The 18366-nt window shown below is 36.8% G+C and overlaps 1 protein-coding gene across 1 annotated transcript in view; it reads left to right on the top strand.

Annotated features, from left to right (window-relative positions):
- LOC144969413 (dynein axonemal heavy chain 10-like) overlaps positions 1-18366 on the top strand; it is a 188689-nt gene that overhangs the window by 63258 nt on the left and 107065 nt on the right. Inside the window, exons 39-52 of the mRNA XM_078908525.1 lie at positions 1112-1212; positions 1565-1748; positions 2722-2856; positions 3897-4049; positions 5201-5389; positions 6954-7100; positions 8347-8538; positions 10540-10658; positions 11979-12101; positions 12687-12858; positions 13119-13250; positions 15570-15692; positions 16629-16839; positions 18118-18263. Coding sequence (XP_078764651.1) covers positions 1112-1212; positions 1565-1748; positions 2722-2856; positions 3897-4049; positions 5201-5389; positions 6954-7100; positions 8347-8538; positions 10540-10658; positions 11979-12101; positions 12687-12858; positions 13119-13250; positions 15570-15692; positions 16629-16839; positions 18118-18263 — 2127 coding nt within the window. The remainder of the gene's footprint in view (positions 1-1111; positions 1213-1564; positions 1749-2721; positions 2857-3896; positions 4050-5200; positions 5390-6953; positions 7101-8346; positions 8539-10539; positions 10659-11978; positions 12102-12686; positions 12859-13118; positions 13251-15569; positions 15693-16628; positions 16840-18117; positions 18264-18366) is intronic.

Below are 18366 nucleotides of genomic sequence, written 5' to 3'. Positions count from 1 at the left end.
AATAAAAAATGAGTATGCGTTTCAAAGAGCTCAACCGTTTTGCCTGCTAAAGCAAATGTAACTGTCACAAAAACCATGTGTAACCTTATTGATAAATCTCATCGTGTCACCTTCGTCAACTCAATCTTGATGCTTCCCTAAAATGACAATATACAGTCAGGTCTCTCTAACTTGAACTCCACAATCCGGATGTCTTCATTATCCGGACGGGTTGTCTGGGACGGATATTTTCTTCTATATTTGTTCACCGTAATCCGGAAATTCCACAATCCGGCTGTCTCTGTAATCCTGACAAAATGCCTGGGACGGAGGTGTTGGATTATGGAGACGTGATTGTACGTCAACATTTATTTCGATGACTATCAAAAGAAAGTGGACAGATGTGCATTTGATTGAATCAAAACTAATTGTTGTAACCTCGATTACTCATGAAGACGACGTGCAGCTATGTGGTCTTGTCTTGTGGTATGACCCTCGCTTTCGGATCGAAAGGTCCTAGGTTCGAGCCTCGCTCGGCGCATGATTTAATCTTTGGAACAAACTCTTTACTCACATTTTCTCACTGTACTCAGGTGTAAAATTATTAACAGCGTTGTCTCTGTCGGAAAAAATGTAATATCGCCTAACAGACGTCATGTTCCGTTCTACATGTTACGTGTTGTTGTTGGTCAGGGACCCTTTGTAAAGCGCTTTGAAGACATTTAGGAGATATTGAATTATAAAGAAAGCTCAACTTTGTTCACTTGATATCGGTAGTCTTGTGACATGTTTGTCTCATGTCAATTGTTGCCGAAATTAAAGGTTGATATTATTACCAATGGCAATAGCAGGAACAAGTCAAGCACTTAGAAAAGGGGTGCGTTGAATGAACGGCTGTACATAAGATTGATAGGTCATGGCACTGTATCCTGAGATTATGTAAGATATGGTAAGAAAATCTGCATTTATCCATTGTTTGTGAACATTTTAACACTATGATACACCCCTGTTTCTTGCTCCTTCGTCTTATCTTCCTAAATTCTCTACTTTTCTTTAGATTTCTTGACCCAGTGACAAAATATTATAAAATCGAACTGCCCATCATCACCCAAATTTGTTTCATCCGTTTCAGGTTCGATCCAAGCTGCCAAAGAATGATAGGAAAAAGTACAACACAGCCTTGATTGTGGATGTTCATGCTAGGGACATCGTCGACGGATTTGTTAGAGATAGGTTGGTGGATAGAATTAAGTAATGAACAAAAGAAAACTTCAAACAACAACAAAATACGGTGGCCCGCTCTGAATGAGTCCTTGGAAAAGGCTCCATATTCCCATTCACTCAACTTACTCAGGTATAAAATGAGTACCTGGCTGTTAACAGCGTTGCCTCTGTCGGAAACAAATCGCAATGTCTCTTAACAGGTGATCAGTCTCGTCCTACATGTTAAGTGTTGCTGTTGGCTAGAGACCCCTTTTTAAGTGCTTTAAGCACGTTTAGTGGGAATTACGTGATACAGATGCTCAGGGTTTTTTGTTTTGGGTTTTTTTTCCTTTATACAATAGGTCTCATGTTGTCTTTTCAGTATCATGAATGAGAGGGAATTCGAGTGGGAATCCCAGCTACGTTTCTACTGGGTGAAGGAGACGGACAACCTGGTCATACGGCAGTGTACGGGATCCTTCGCTTACGGATATGAATACATGGGGCTTAATGGACGCCTGGTCATCACACCCCTCACTGACCGGATCTATCTCACTCTTACTCAGGTTTGAACATAAAATATTTTTGGAGAAACTGTGACCAACTACGTCAAAACGGTATTTTTAAGGAGTGACCTTAATGCTTCAAATTTAATTTTAAGCTTTGAGTTATGGGTTTTGCCTTCATTGAGATGAGTGACTTTTGTTTCTTGAATCTCAAAAATATATGAAGTTCTTTTTTTCTTTTCATTTCGACTTTAAACTTAACATTTCTTATTGAGTTCATTTTGACAAAATATCAGCTTGAAACAATGGGTTCTCTCTCTCTCTCTCTCTCTCTCTCTCTCTCTCTCTCTCTCTCTCTCTCTCTCTCTCTCTCTCTCTCTCTCTCTCTCTCTCTCTCTCTCTCTGGCATATCACTTGGACGTAGCCTCCCACACAGTCCTTCGGAAGAAGTCTCTGTCTTGTGCCCATCTGCCACATTCCGTCACGCCGTTGTTGAGCCATTCCTGTATATCCTGTTACCATCTTCTTTGTGGTCTTCCTCTGCCTCTTTTGCCCTCCGCCATGCCCTCCAGTACATCTCTCTCTAGTGTGTCGTGTCTTTTCAAGTGCCCAAAGTAATTGAGTTTCAGCTTTTTTATCTTACTCATTAGCAGGGACTTTGCAGGAGCAATGGGTTACTATTAATATGAAAGTCATTTATGACCATAGAGAAGGTGCCTATGGCTTAGTTGGTGGAGCACACTATACGCCTTAAAGACAAAAGAACTCGTGCCGAACCCGGGCATGGTATTCTTTGACCCTCAGTCCACCCAGTACTTTAGACTGTTAGATCGGTCTCTTTGATATGGCGGACAGTATTTTTGCTAAAGTAGCAAACAATCTTTTTTTACGTTTAACGTTACAGAGACCAGAGGAACCTTTGGTTCTGTGAGTTCTATGGCTTACAAGGACTACGCATTAGAACCATTGAGTTCACGGAGCATGAATTATTTAACTATTTCTAATTCATATCTCCCACCATTTCTATTGACAGGCCCTGTCTATGAATCTGGGAGGAGCACCTGCCGGTCCCGCTGGTACCGGTAAAACGGAAACCACCAAAGATTTGGCTAAGGCTCTGGGCCTGCTATGTCTAGTTACCAACTGTGGAGAGGGGATGGACTACAAGGTAAACATTTCCCAATTTCCCAAAATGCTTTGCTGCCGTGCATTGGCAAAAGCAAAAACAACTTTTTTTTTCATTTTGGACCGAAAACTTTTTACTTGACCATTTGACTGTCGTACTCTGGAAAAATCGTATTTAAAAATTTAGCCAGAAAACTCGTCCTTTAAATTTCGATCGATTTAAATAACCCTTATCTTGGCAAAAACTCTCAAACTTTGCAAGCTCCTGTTTGAGACTTTTTGCAAGATGTCAATTGAGAAGTGTGGAATCATCTCAATCGATCAATGTATGAAAGTAAAAGCTTGTTCGGTCAAATTGAAAACGATTATTTGTTAATGCATAGCTGTTAGGGCGTTCCTAGATAAACTATATACAGGCCGCTTTTATATTCGCTGCTATTTATCATCGATACCTTAGACACGATCATATTATATAAAGTATAGTGACATAAGATATTATATGCATAATAATTAAAGCAAACGCAACTTAGCATCATTTAACAACATATAATTTCAACCACATAGAAATTCATCTATACAAATCCGTTACTATAACAGTTTGTCGGACTTACCAATTCTCTGCCCAATCCAAAGCCTTGATTATATAATGGACGCACAAACTAAGATTATTCCTAATTATTCAACTGAGTGGAACAATTTTGGATGTTCTTCCCGAGACAACATTCATTTTTTATTTTGACAAAGATAATTTTACTTCCCATTGTATTTATATATCATCGAACTGCGGCACTCTGAACAATTTCTTTTTTAAATTTTGGACATAAAACTAGTTCTTTAAAGAGCGATCGACTACAAAAACCCTCATCTTATCAAAATCTCTCAAACCTGAGACTTCAATATTTTAAGACTATCCCCAACATTTCCAAGAGTTTTTAATCTGAGATTTATTTGAAATTTGAGACGAGGTGAAGGTTTTCTAGCCAAATTGAGAAAATGGTGTTTTATCGATTCGTGACATATTTTTATTTCCCCCCTGATATTTTAAATCTTTTGCGTTCATAAATGTTTCCAATCATTTTCCAGGCGTTTGGTAAGATCCTATCTGGGCTGTGTCAGTGTGGTGCCTGGGGCTGCATGGACGAATTCAATCGGATTGACATCTCTGTGTTGTCTGTCATCTCGACACAGCTACAGACGATCAGACATGCTCTCATCATGAATCTGCATGTGTTCACGGTATGTTTTACTGTATTTCATATGTAATCATTATATTAACCTCTTCAAAGACCTGCCGTACTTTGGAAAAACAATTTTTAAATTTTTGTCAGAAAACTCGTCCTAACCTATTATCACAGCTCGTCGTTCTTAAGAAAAGAGTGACAGAATTATGACTTCGGCTTCAATGAAGTCCAAGACTCATCGCTGATATTGCTCTTTTTGGTGAAAACGGTAGATATGCAGTTATTACCAAATAAGTAGTGGGAGAAGTTATGATTTTAGACCAATTCTGTTTCGCCTTTAAAGATTGAATTCAGGTGGGATATAAACATAGACTATAAATGTTAATATTTAAAATAGAAATAGAAGAAACTTTTATAAGAATAAAACAATGAATGTAGACTATTCAACCACAAAGAACTCGAATCTCGTAGAAAAATTATCGCTTTAAATCTCACTTTCTGAGTCTGGTTTATATTTGTAGAAATACATTGAGGCCATTTGTTGGCTGTGAGGGCGTTATACAATTGGCAATTCATTCCACCTTTTACCATAAAAGGCATAAGCATTTGATTGTTGTGTATAATAATATGAGGAATTATACTTTGATTTTTGAGTGGTAATAAATAAAAATGAAATAGCAGTGTCATATCCATAATCGTTAATTATAACATAGCAACAGTATCATTTATATAACAAGAGATGAAGTGAGTAGGAATGTACCAGAAGACAATAGAGAATAAAAATTTCGCGGCGGTGATGGGGGTTTGAACCCGCGATCTTACAGGTACGACAACTCCGCCTGGCCGGGGAGAGCGTGACTCTATCTTATGAGCTATCCACGATCCGATTTATCATTTATATATGTATCTTCTTTCCAAAAATGTGTTTTTGTTGTTTGGTCTAAAGTGTAAAATGGGGCGCATGTCACTTATAAAGCTTTAGAAAAGTAGATATTATGCAGTACCAGACAAAACAGTAAGAAAAATTATAAGAATATTATTTTAAAAGTTAGCCTATCCCAATATCAATATTTTAAACTATAATTTAACCTTTATGGTGGAATGGCAGCGTGTCCGATTCGAACTCCAAATTTTCATTTCAACACGTTTCACTTTAAAGCCTCATCACATGTAATCAAGACTTGATGTTGATATTCTATGTTTCAGTTTGAAGGACAGGAAATTCCCTTAGACAGGAGAGTTGGAGTCTTTATCACTATGAATCCTGGTTATGCTGGAAGGACAGAACTTCCGGAATCTGTCAAAGCTCTCTTCAGGCCGGTGGTGGTCATCGTCCCCGATCTACAACAGATATGTGAGATCATGCTGTTTTCGGAGGGATTCCTTATGGCAAAAGTAAGTTTCAACTGCAATATTATCTTCCAATTTTCAGAAGTTAATTTTGGAATTAGAGGGCGGTGGGTGATAGCGTGTGGTTAAGGCATTGCACTGTGTACCGGAAGCGTCGGGTTTTAGCCCCGCTTCAGAAACTTTACCGTTTTTTTTCCGTGGGCAAGATTTTTATTTTCCAAATGGCTCACTTTGGACAAGGGCGATAACTGTTGACATCAGACGTTTTTCTGATCGATTCTCCACTCTATATTCCTTCCAGGAATGCCAAGGCGATGACATTTAGCGATGCCGTGCGGAAGGGCGTCATGTTTTCTTTTAATTTTGGAATAAGGGAATAATCAATCAATGAAGAATTTGAATTTTATCAAAATCAAAATATATTTCAATCCAATAATTTTCTTTATAAGAAATGGTGTCATAAATAAAAAGGGAAAAAAAAAACAGAATGAAACCATCTTTCTTTGCAACAACATTGAACATGTAAGGACCCAAATCTATTCCTTTAAAAAATAGGGTTGGGGATTTAAATGTTTATAGTAGAGCATTTATATAGTACAATATCCACTAAACGTGCTCAATGCGCTTTACAAAGGGTCCCTTTGTGTCCAAAGGGTCCAACACGTAACATATAGAACGAGACATGACGCCTGCAGGAGATAGTACATTTTTATTCCGACAGAGACAACGCCGTTAACGACCAGGTACTCATTTTACACCTGAGTACGGTGAGAGATTGTGAGTAAAGAGTCTTTCCAAGCACTCAACTATTCGCCGAGCAAGGCTCGTACCCAGGACCTTCTGATCCGAAAGCGAATGTCATACCACCAGACCACATAGTCGCACAGTTTCATTCACCCCATATTTAATATTTACCAAAGAGCACAGAATTACGTGCAGATGTAAATATCATAAAACTATTTTTTACAGATTGATATACGAGTAACTTGCAAATCATTTTTAAAAAATAAAAGGCATTTCTATCTGCTAGGGCGATATGATTCGTCATTTGACTTTGGAAATCGCCATCTGGCTCCCTGTTGCCAGATTCATTTGCGCGTACCTACAGACTGACCAATTTTGATTGTTGATGAGTTAGAAGAGTTTTCTTGGTCTATGTTAATTTCCACAACGCAGTGGTATAATAATTAACATAGATGAGTGCCTGTTTATTTTCCCACAAATAGTTTATCAGTTTTAATCTGATTGCTATGAAATTATTATAATAAACTTATTAACAGAGGAAATTTTATTTTCATGGTTATTTTAACTATCAAAGATGAGTGACAAAATAATGTTGATCTGTAAACATCTGAATTTCATCATTTATTATTATTATTATTATTATTATTATTATTATTATTATTATTATTATTATTATTATTATTATTATTATTATTATTATTATTATTATTATTATTATTATCATTATCATCATCATCATCATCATCATTATCATCATCATCATCATCATCATCATTATTATTATTATTATTATTATTATTATTATTATTATTATTATTATTATTATCATCATCATCATCATTATTATTCACCATTCACCAATCAGGTGCTCGCCAAGAAAATGACCGTCCTTTATAAACTGAGCAAAGAACAGCTGTCGAAGCAATTCCATTACGACTTTGGTCTAAGGGCATTGAAGTCTGTACTTGTCATGGCTGGGGAATTGAAAAGGAGCGCTGGAGAACTGGACGAGGTTTGAACTTTGATCGACAATCTTTCTTTACTATAGATAGAAGAAGATGACGTCACTCAGGTCTTTGTTATTGTTTTTTGCCATCCGCGTTTACGAGTAATTCTCACTAAACTGTATGAACCAGACTATAAACGACCATGGTTACACAACATTTTGTGTGTTGGTCCGTTATACTTCCGGATGGCAATGTTGTGAACTCCTTAGCCAAGCGTATACTATCTATTCTATTCATTGGTCAAAAATATCAACTTGTGTTAACTTTTAATATGTCACCGTATCATTTGTTAATAATGACAATGGGGGGGGGGGGGGGGGGGGACAGGGGTTTAGAGATTCATTTGGGTTAGCCAGACGTGTACATATTTGCAGGTCCGATAGCCCAAATTGTTATGGGCTCAATAATGTAATGGAAATACTATCAAACCAACGGAAAACATAACCCAAAAAAACAAAAACAATGCTAAATCAAGCCCAAAATTGTGTTTGGTTATCAGACCTTCAGATATGTGTACGTTGGTTTAGCCTTATTATAGTTTTTATTTTAAATATGATGTCTCTATTGTCCCTCAAATACCATGATAACATATTGATAGTTCAAAGATGACGTCACTCAGGTCTTTGTTATTGTTTTTTTTTTTTTTTGCCAACCGCGTTTATGAGTAATGCTCACTGAACTGTATTAACCTGACTATAAACGTTCATGAATACACACAGTTTTGTGTGTTGGTCCGTTATACTTCCGGATGGCAATGTTTTGAGCTTCTTAGCCAAGCGCATACTATCTATAGATAGAATCGTGGCCTTCGTAAAGTTATGGCCTGATACTGACCAAAAAATGATGTCAAAATGCCAGTCTTTTGCTACAAAAGAAAACAAATCGTGAGTTGAATTCAATAGTTCAACCAATGAAATGACTTGTTTCTATGAGCTCTACTTACGACAACTCACTAATGACGTCAAACTGCCAGTCCTTTTGGATTTCAGTATCAGGCTATAACATAACGATGGCTACGATAGAATGCGCTTGGCCAAGGAGTTCACAACATTGCCATCCGGAAGTATAACGGACTAACACACAAACTCTGTGTAGCCATGAACTTTTATAGTCTGGTTAATACAGTTTAGTGAGAACAACTCACAAACGCGGATGGCAAAAACAATAACTAAGGCCCGAGTGACGTCATCTGCATACTATCTATATGTAACTTTCAACAATGTCTGATAATCTTCTTCATTATCATACTAGGATCTGGTTCTGATGCGAGCATTGAGAGACATGAACTTGCCCAAATTTGTGTTTGAAGACGTACCGCTGTTCATAGGGCTGATCTCAGACTTATTTCCTGGCCTGGATTGTCCACGTGTACGGTATCCAGAGTTCAACACTGCCGTGGAATCCGTGCTGGAAGAAAACGACTTCATAGTTCTTCCAATTCAGGTTTGGATAAACCAATCATAAAAACTAAGTGTGCCCAAGTAAGCATGTCAAATGTTACGAATCAAATTATATAGAATTAGTGTGACTCGTATATATATATATATATATATATATATATATATATATATATATATATATATATATATATATATATATATATATATATATATAGAAAACAATAATAAAATAAATTAAATTAATTGAGTTTTATATAGCTCAATATCCACTAAATGTGCTCAAAGCGCTTTACAAGGGGTCCCTGGTCAACAGCAATATTTAACATGTAGGACGGGACATGACACCTGTTAGGCGATATTACAATTTTTCGGACACAGACAACGCTGTAAACGACCAGGTACTCATTTTACACCTGAGTACAGTGAGAGAATGTGAGTAAAGAGCCTTCTTCAAGGACTCAACGATGCGCCGAGCGCGAGGCTTGAACCCTGGACCTTCCGATCCGAAAGCGAGTGTCATACCACAAGACCACATAGCCGCACAACGATGTTGAACAAAACAATTTTGACAAAAGTCGTTGTCGGCCTCATGGGACTTGAATGTATCCTGGTTTCTAAAGGGTGAAAAAATATCTCGACTTCACACGGGTTCGATCTCGTCCCTTTCGAGCGCTCGACCAACAGAGCTATCTTAGTGGCGTTTCAATATGTTACATTATAAAACTCTCTATACATTGTCTTTAAATTATAAAAGAGAATGTTGAATCTTCCGGAAATTGCCGAAACATCTTTTTCGCATTTTGGTCACAAAACTTTTATCAACTGTCAATGGATTAAGACGATCCGCAACTTGTCAAAAAGTATTAAATCCGAGATCTCTTTGAAATCTTAGGTTTTTTATACCATGACAACAAATCTTCATTTAACGATTTATAAATCAAAAATTTTTAGGTCAAAATGAAAAAGATGCTTTTTCTACGCACCGCAGTAAATTTCAAGATATAAACAAAAATAATGAAAGGTAAAAAATAAAGAAGAGGAAGAAGAAGAGGAGGATGAGGAGGTGGATGAGGAGAAAAAGAAGAAGAAGAAGAAGAAGCAGAAGAAGAAGAAGAGAAGAAGAAGAAGAAGAAGAAGAAGAAGAAGAAGAAGAAGAAGAAGAACAAGAAGAAGAAGAAGAAGAAGAAGAAGAAGAAGAACAACAACAACAACCACAACAACAACAACAACAACAACAACAACAACAACAACAACAACCACAACAACAACAACAACAACAACAACAACAACAACAACAACAACAAAATCAAACACAAGACGTGGAGGAAGGTGAGGAAGAAAGAAATAACGAAAGAGAGAAGAAGAAATGTGTGTATGTGCGCGCGCGTGTATGTGTGTCTGTGTGTGTATATGTGTGTGTGTGTGTTTGTGTGTGTTTGTGTGTGTGTGTGTGTGTGTGAGAGAGAGAGAGAGAGAGAGAGAGAGAGAGAGAGAGAGAGCATTTATCATCAATAGAGGGATTATTCACATAGAGAGCAGAATCTCGTCCGATCAACAAATTAAAATAAAGACTTTTAAATTACGGCTTTTATTAAACTTAAATGGTTTTATTTGTGAACAAAAGTATTTAACTGTGTCTTAAATTCCTGGACTGTCGCGGTTCTACGACTCTGCTGTAGTCTTTACTTGACTGAAACCTTTCTGGCAAATTGGGGACATCTTAACAAATATAATTTGGTTAATTTTTTCCTGGAAAAAAAAAAATCACCCATAAACGTGTTTTTTGTTGGTTTTTTTTTTTTTTTTTGTATTCGGCATTCTCAGATAAAAACTTCATTACCGTCAAGTGGGGTAACTATGCCTCAAATGTAGATTTGAAGCATTTTAAATATTGTCAGCTTTGTTGCAGTTATTTCCCTTGTTATAAGACTTGGAAATTTTTAGCAAAGTAAATAACGACCATAAAACTAAATAAACTCTTATTCAGATAAGTTCAGAAAAACACAGTTGTTCCAGTTAATGCTATTAATTTATAATTTAACAGGTGGACAAGGTAATCCAGCTGTATGAGACAATGATGACCAGACATACGACCATGTTAGTGGGGCCGACAGGTGGCGGGAAATCTGTTGTTTTGAACACGTTGACACAAACACAGACAAGGTCAGTGACGATTAAAAGATTATAATATGGCCTAATATTTTTTTCCATTTTGCAAATATGATTATAATGAATGCATTACTAAAAATCCTTTTTTTTTTCAAAACAATTTTACTCAACCACTGTTTTTTTGTCCTTTTTTTTTAGCCGATTTTACAATAAAAAGTTACAACTATATAGATGTGCAACCATTTTCAAACCACATGACATATTGATTTAGGTTTTTGTTGTAACTGAAGCATAAACTACTAACTTTGTTTCATATGAAAGTAGTTTTAAATTAGTGCATGTCTTCAATCTTCAATGGCTTGTATTTGTAAACGTCTCCACGGCCCATCACTGCTAAATTATGTTCAGTTACAGTCAAAGCAAAATATGGAAGAGTCACTTTGACGAGCGAGTGCATTCAAAATTGTTTGGATCATTGTTCAAACATTGATTTAACTTTTCGACAATTACTTCACTGGACATAATACCAGATTGATACAGTGGGTCACAAATGTCGAGAAAACAAACAGTTTGAGTGGATTATGTGTTAGATCTCTTCAATAGTCGTAGTTTCCACTCCTTTTATAAGTATATATAGTATGCGCTTGGCTAAGGAGCTCACAACATTGCCATCCGGAAGTATAAGGGACCAACACACAAAGCTTTGTGTAACCATGCTCATTTATAGTCAGGTTAATACAGTTTAGTGAGTATTACTCATAAACGTGGATGGCAAAAAAACAACAACAAAGACCCGAGTGACGTCATCTTCGAACTATCTATATATCTCACTATTTTGGCACTGTCCAACACAAGGTATGCGACCATAGTCGTCTTTACTACAGGTCTATCAACCAAAAACAATTAACCCCCACAGGTCCTGAGCATTGCTCGCAATCTAAACACTGGCGATTGAAAAAATATGCACGGGTTGTCAGGTGTGGTGGTGCAATTCCCTCATCAATGTGTCCATCGGGTGACAGGCAAGTAGGTACTTATGATGGCTATGAATCCAGCTCATCTTGCTGACCGTTGGATTGAATTCTATTTCTTTGAACCATTTGATAGATGAGATTATATTAGGACCCTAATCATTGTAGCAGAAATTGTGTAGCTGTCTTATGTAATCTAGATTTTTAAAAATAATTGTGCTATAATATATGATGGACCATCGTCCGATTCTAAAGGTAGAAATCATATTATTGTCTTACTTAACACCTATAAAGGAATACCCTAGTTTCCATGGGTATTTGCACTGAAACATGGGGTATTTCATCAAATTAAATCAAGCTTTGGTTCCTGATCCTGCTTTATCCGTCCATTATCATCTACCAGATTGGGTACAACGACAAAATTGTATATCATCAACCCCAAGGAAAGGCCTGTAATTGAACTCTATGGCGTCCTTGACCCTGTCAGCAGAGACTGGACAGATGGACTCCTCTCCAATATATTCAGGTTATATATTCATCTTTATCATCATTATCCTCATTGTAACTCACACCAGTACATCATTATCGCTACCACTACATAAACTACCATTATAGCATCATGTTTATTGTAAATTTACGAATCGGTTATTCTGCATTAAAGTTTATATCTTATGGGCGGCTATGTGGTTAGTGGTATGACATCGCACTCGAATCGGAAGGTCCTGGGTTCGAGTCCCGCTCTGAGCGGCGAATAGTTGAATCCTTGAAAAAGGCTCTTTACATACATTCTTTCGCCTAACTCAGGCCGTTAACAGCATTGACTCTGTCCGGAAAAAAATGTAATATCGCCTAAAACGTCATACATGTTAAATGTTGTTGGCTAGGAACCCCTTGTGAAGCCCTTTGAGCACGTTTAGTTGATATTACCCTACATAATAAGGCTCAAATTTATAGGACGGCGTTGTTTAAATCTTCTTTTGTTCCAACTTTTGTCATATTGGTGTGAGAATAGGGGAATAAATAGTGCGCTATTCTTCTGCATCTCAGCGGACGTTGATACCATCATGACGCTTTTGGAACATTTGAATAAATTCCATTTTATGTTTCCCAGAGAAATAAACCGCCCCACGGAAAAGAAAGAGCTTCGATATATCGTGTATGATGGAGATGTTGATGCTTTGTGGGTGGAGAACATGAACTCTGTGATGGATGACAACAAGCTTCTAACTCTGTCCAATGGGGAGCGAATTCGACTGCAAAACTACTGCGCCATGTTGTTTGAGGTAGGATGAAAGAAGGTGGTAGTTGTGGCTGTGGAGGTGTTGGTGATGGTGGTGGTGGTGGTGGTAGTGATGATGATGATGATGATGATGATGATGATGATGATGATGATGATGATGATGTGATGATGATGATGATGATGACGGTCGCTGCGTTTGTGGCACGTTTGTAAGTCAGGATAACCATAATATATCCCATCAGACCAGCAAGGGTTGCATCAAGAACTTTAACCTATGATTGTCTCAATTCATTCAACCCACAGGTGTATGATTTACAATACGCCTCACCAGCAACTATTTCCAGATGTGGGATGGTGTATGTGGACCCCAAAAACCTTGGATTTTCCCCCTACTGGCAGAGATGGGTAAAAACTAGACCCTCTTCTGAACATAATGTAAGTAGAAAAGTAGTGCAACTTTGCCGCCTAGAGTGTGTTAAATGTTTGCTAGTCTTCAAGGCAATACCCACTCACTCGAATCTCTCAAGGAGTTTATATTGTCCAATGGGAAACAGCGACACTGAACACAAAGCAAGAGGCATAGCGCTCGTACTTTTCAACAGAGATAACGCTTTCACAGCTTCATATTTTACACCTAAGCTTGGTGATAAAGTATTGTTCTCTACTAAATGTTATCCATTTATATGAATGCTTAGCCATTGGGGGTTGGGGGGGGGGGGGGGGGGGGGGGGCGAGTTGATGAGACATTTCACTTTCATGCGTATGAGCCAGGTGTAACCCCGCTGTAATAATAATAATAATAATAATAATAATAATAATAATAATAATAATAATAATAATAATAATAATAATAATAATAATAATAATAATAATAATAATAATAATGTAATTTATTTATATACCGCCGGTCCCATACCATGAGATAGCTCTAGGCGTATATTATACATGGCATGCAATATAATATATCATCTTAAAAAATCCCTCTGCCATATAATCAACAATATTTATTGGGGTGAGCGACATTAAAATGATGAAATTTAACCCAGTTGGCTAAAATCAGATTTTGGTGGGATGTTATCATGTGACTATGTCTCAATAAAAATTAGCATGAGAACTTCATCTTCGATTTTTTCTCTACTCAAAATAATGTATTTTCTGGCCCATGGCGTGGTTAAATACATGCCCATTATTAGATTCAGTGGAAAGGAATGACTGATTTCGTGAAAGAGTATCAAATAGTCTTTATCTATAATCAGAGAGAGAGAAGTCTGCTGACCTAGTATTTGTCATGTCTCAAAACTACACTTTTCATCAATAAAAGACCACAGAACTCCGCCTTCAATTTTCAACCAATCTTCTTCAAACTGCCTACAAATGAGTGTTATACAAAGAAGCAGGTCCTCTAGAAGCCGGATTTTTTTTTTAATGCCATGAGTAATTTGCAATTATGAAACTTTTTTCAAGGGGAATAATCGAGTAATAACTTTGAACATAATTTTTTAAAGTTTCTAATTTAAAATATTAAAAAATCCGGCTTCTAGAGACTCCTTGTTTTCCTTTTGTCTACATTATGTGGCCAAAATATTATGGTAATCAATTATAAACAACAAAGCCTTGGGCTTTTAAAGGTTTTTTGCTTATTTTCCAATAGCACGTCGTTTCCATAGCAACGGGCAACTTTCTTAGAGGAAAAAATCTAAAAAAGTTGTATGCAATCCTCCTTCCCAAACATATACATTATGACTGTGCATAGAAGTTTAGAGTATTTCATCAAAGAAAAAAACATGACTCTTTAGTGTCGCTACCCCAAGTCAAGAGGAGGATATGGAATTATTTTTTAAAATGTAAATTAGTTTAAATATGTTCTATGAAGTGAAACTACAACAATAATGTGGTATATTATGAAGAATGCTTATCCATTCTTTTTCAACTTGTTTTTTTTTACGGATAAAGAAATAAGAAGATAATTAAATTAATTAATTAATACATAAATGCTCAATTTGTTCGTTCTACAAAACATCTAAATATAAGAGAAAGAGATGTCTTTTAAATTTTCGTTTAAAAACTGCTTCAGAAACAGTAAAGCGATAGCGAAGACTGAATGGCAGAGAATTCCAAACTGTTGGAGCTGCGCAATATAAGGTTCTGTCTTTCAATTTTGTGTTCCCCCTTTTTGTGGTACGCAAAAGATTCTAATCACACGATCTTAAATGATGAGATGGGATATAAACATGAATTAAAATCCTTCAGACATCCTGTGAACATCTCGTTTTTCTGTTTGTCTTTGGGGGTTTTGGTTTGTTTTTGTTTTGTATTTTTGTTTGGGGGGGGGGGGTTGTTTGTTTGTGTTGTTGTTTGTTTTTTTTTGTTGTTGGGTTTTTTTGTTTTTTTTTTTTTGGGGGGGGGTTGTTTTGGTTTCTTTTTGTTTTGTTGTTGTTGTTGTTGTTGTTATTGTTGTTGTTTTTTGTTGTTGTTGTTGTTGTTGTTGTTGTTGTTAAGCAAAAAACCAAGCCTTTATTATTCACATTTCGGTTTAGCATTGAAGTCAATGCCTCATAAAAGGGATTTGGTTTATTTAAGTTTTTATCTACCCATCTGTTTATATCAATGTATTGTTTTTAAGGGTTTTACGGCGCTTCCAACACATTTAGGTTATATCAGCGCCATATATCAATGTATATCTATTTTATTTATTCATATCTTGATTTATATATTTATGTTTTTATCTCCAAAATCATTCATTCCCGGCTCCAGATTTTAGACAACCTGTATAAGAAATATGTCCCAGGGCTGATTGATTTAGTAGTAGAAGCAATGTCAAACGGCCAACAGGTTCCAAGACTCAAAACGATATTGCCATATTCCAACCTCAACATGGTAAGAGTATAGTTTGTAGGCTATGTTGACATGTTTTGAAAAAAAGATGTTATTTTTATTTATTTTTTAGCCAGATAACTTTTATTTCAAACAGATTGATTAAAAAAGAAATGCTCATTTTGTCAACAAGTTTCAAAATTGTGACCTCTTTGAGTAAAAGTTCCCATGCCAAATTTTTTTTTTAATTACTTTTTCTCAAAGCACGTCGCCGTAAATAAAGAAGAGAGAGAAGAAGAGAAGGAGGAGGAGGAAGAGGAGGAGGAGGAGGGGAGGAAGAGGAGGAGAAGAAGGAGGAGAGGGAGGAATTTGTGGTGACAAGAGAGCCTGACTTATGAGGTATGGTGGAGAAAGAGAAATGAGAGACCAAAAAAAAGGAGTCAAAACATGCTTTAGTATTCTATCGTACTCTACAAAAACAAGTATATAAAGTTTTGGCCAGAAAGAATAAAAGCCCTCCGCTTGCTAAAAACTCTAAAACCTAGGACTTTGAGAATTATAAGCAAGATGAGCGTCATTTTAATCGAGAGATATTTGAAGGACAAGTTTTTTAACCAAACTTTTAAATACGTGTTTTTCCAGAGTACGGCAGTATTGATCTTAAAGTACCATATTGCACTTACTCGTTTTTACAAGTTTGCTTTAAATCCAAGTCATATCCTAAAGATATCCTGAGAAATACGTTGTTTTTTTTTTTCATTTGCTAGAAAACCTTTCCTTCATATATTCACCAATTCTTATTTATCTATTTATTTATCTATCTATCTATTTAAAAAAATAAATGGCCCTAAACTTGCCAAAAGCTCTCATATTTGCGGCTTCATAAGTTTGAGAGTTTATGGCAATATGAGTGTCATTTCAATCCATCGGCATTTTAAGTAAATGTTCTCTCGCTGGAATTAAGGGTGCATCAATATTACGTCTATGTCCTTTCACTAGGTAACACAGCTTACCATGATACTGACAGCAACACTGGCGGATCTGGAGAGAGAGTATAGCCCCGAAGAGCTGGAGGCCCTTATGATTCAGGGGCTAGTCTGGTCAATTGGGGCCACTTTGTTGGAGAAAGACCGGTTGAGATTTGACGATAGTCTCAAATACATGGCTAGTCTCAGCATGATGCTCGACCCCAAAAGGCTCGCCACCTTAGGTTTGAAAATATTTCCATATATTTCAATGGTCAAAGCACTCAAAATCATCATTCTGATTGGTTGCATAATGTAGAAACAAAAGTAAGGCAAAGCACTATATTCGACCAAAATGACAATTGAGACATTTCCATGGGCCGTTTTCATGAACACAGACTAGCGCTTAGTCTCTGGCTATCTAGGACTTCAGTCAAGGACTTGAAAAAAATCGGATTTCATGTGAGCTGACTAAGCAAGTCCCAGGCTAAAATCTTGGCACTTTCGGACTACGTTTGGCCAAGTTTTAGCCGTTTGCTGAGGCAGGACTTCAAGTCTTAGTCTGAGACTAGTTACTAGGATACATCATAGCGTCGACAAGATAGCAGCTATTTTTAGATTGAGAGCTTTGACTCGGAAGGAAAATATGTCGGTTACAATTTCAGAGGCAAAAAGTGTCCTGTCGCTCTTACAACGCCCACTTCTATGCAAGAGACTAGCTTTACTTATACCAGCAAGTCATTTACTAGACTAGTAAATGACTAAATCTATTCCCCGTTCATGAAAACGGGCCCATGTGTTTTACCTGTACGTTCATCATAACCGTTTTGACAACTAACTTAGTGACTACAACCATAAACAAGCCCGACTAATATTTGTTTATTAAAATGTGTATAGTCGAGAGGATTTTTCACACGAAGCCACCTTAATCCCGGGGCCATGTATGCATATAATTACCATTTAAAAAGATGACTGGATTTGTTTATGTAGGAAGACTCTTCTTTTTCAAATTTTACAGAGAAAATAATCTGAAGCAGACGTAGACAGAGAAAATTGGTTGTTTTTCCTTTATTTCAGGCGAAGGTCTTTTAGGCAAGCCTCTATTCGTAGTATATGAATGATGACGACGATCCCTGGTCATGTCAAGATCACTGGTGATCCCCCCCCCTCCCCCCATCGTCCACCCAGCAGGGATTGGGTAGCCAGGTCTGCCAGATCTGGCGAAGAGTAATTTGCTATAGACTAGCTACCTAACCAAAGGGATATGAGCAATTGCTAGTGTCCTTTCACGCTATAGAAACATGAATGAATAGCTCTGAAGGACTATTAGTGATAGAATGAGTTCAGCAAAATGCTCAACAGGTCTGCGAGCCAAATCAAACTTAATCAACACACAAAAGTCTGTATAATTATAATTTATCATAGATAATTTAGTAAGAACTCATCACCTTTCTGGGGGTCTAAAAACAATTACGTAGAGCTGAGTATCGTCAACCTTATTCCTTATTACAATTTTTTCACAGGAGAATTGCCAGGAAATTTAACCCTTTATGACTACGTCTTCAATATGACGACTTCCCAGTGGATTCCTTGGTCCATGGAGGTTCCCGGATACATTCACGATCCTGCCAGAAAGTTCCACGATATTCTCGTGCCTACAGTAGAAACGGTAATGAATGCATTCTCTTTATAAATTAATATTGCTTCAAGGATTGTCTTTCATCACTATGACATTTTAAGGGCGGAGGATGTAAAACTTTGAAATTGGATAA

This window comes from Berghia stephanieae, chromosome 3, assembly GCF_034508935.2.
Source record: "Berghia stephanieae isolate SIO BIC M18660-M18661 chromosome 3, UCSD_Bste_1.3, whole genome shotgun sequence".
Lineage (NCBI taxonomy): Eukaryota > Metazoa > Mollusca > Gastropoda > Nudibranchia > Aeolidiidae > Berghia > Berghia stephanieae.
This window is presented reverse-complemented; position numbering and strand designations above follow the sequence as displayed.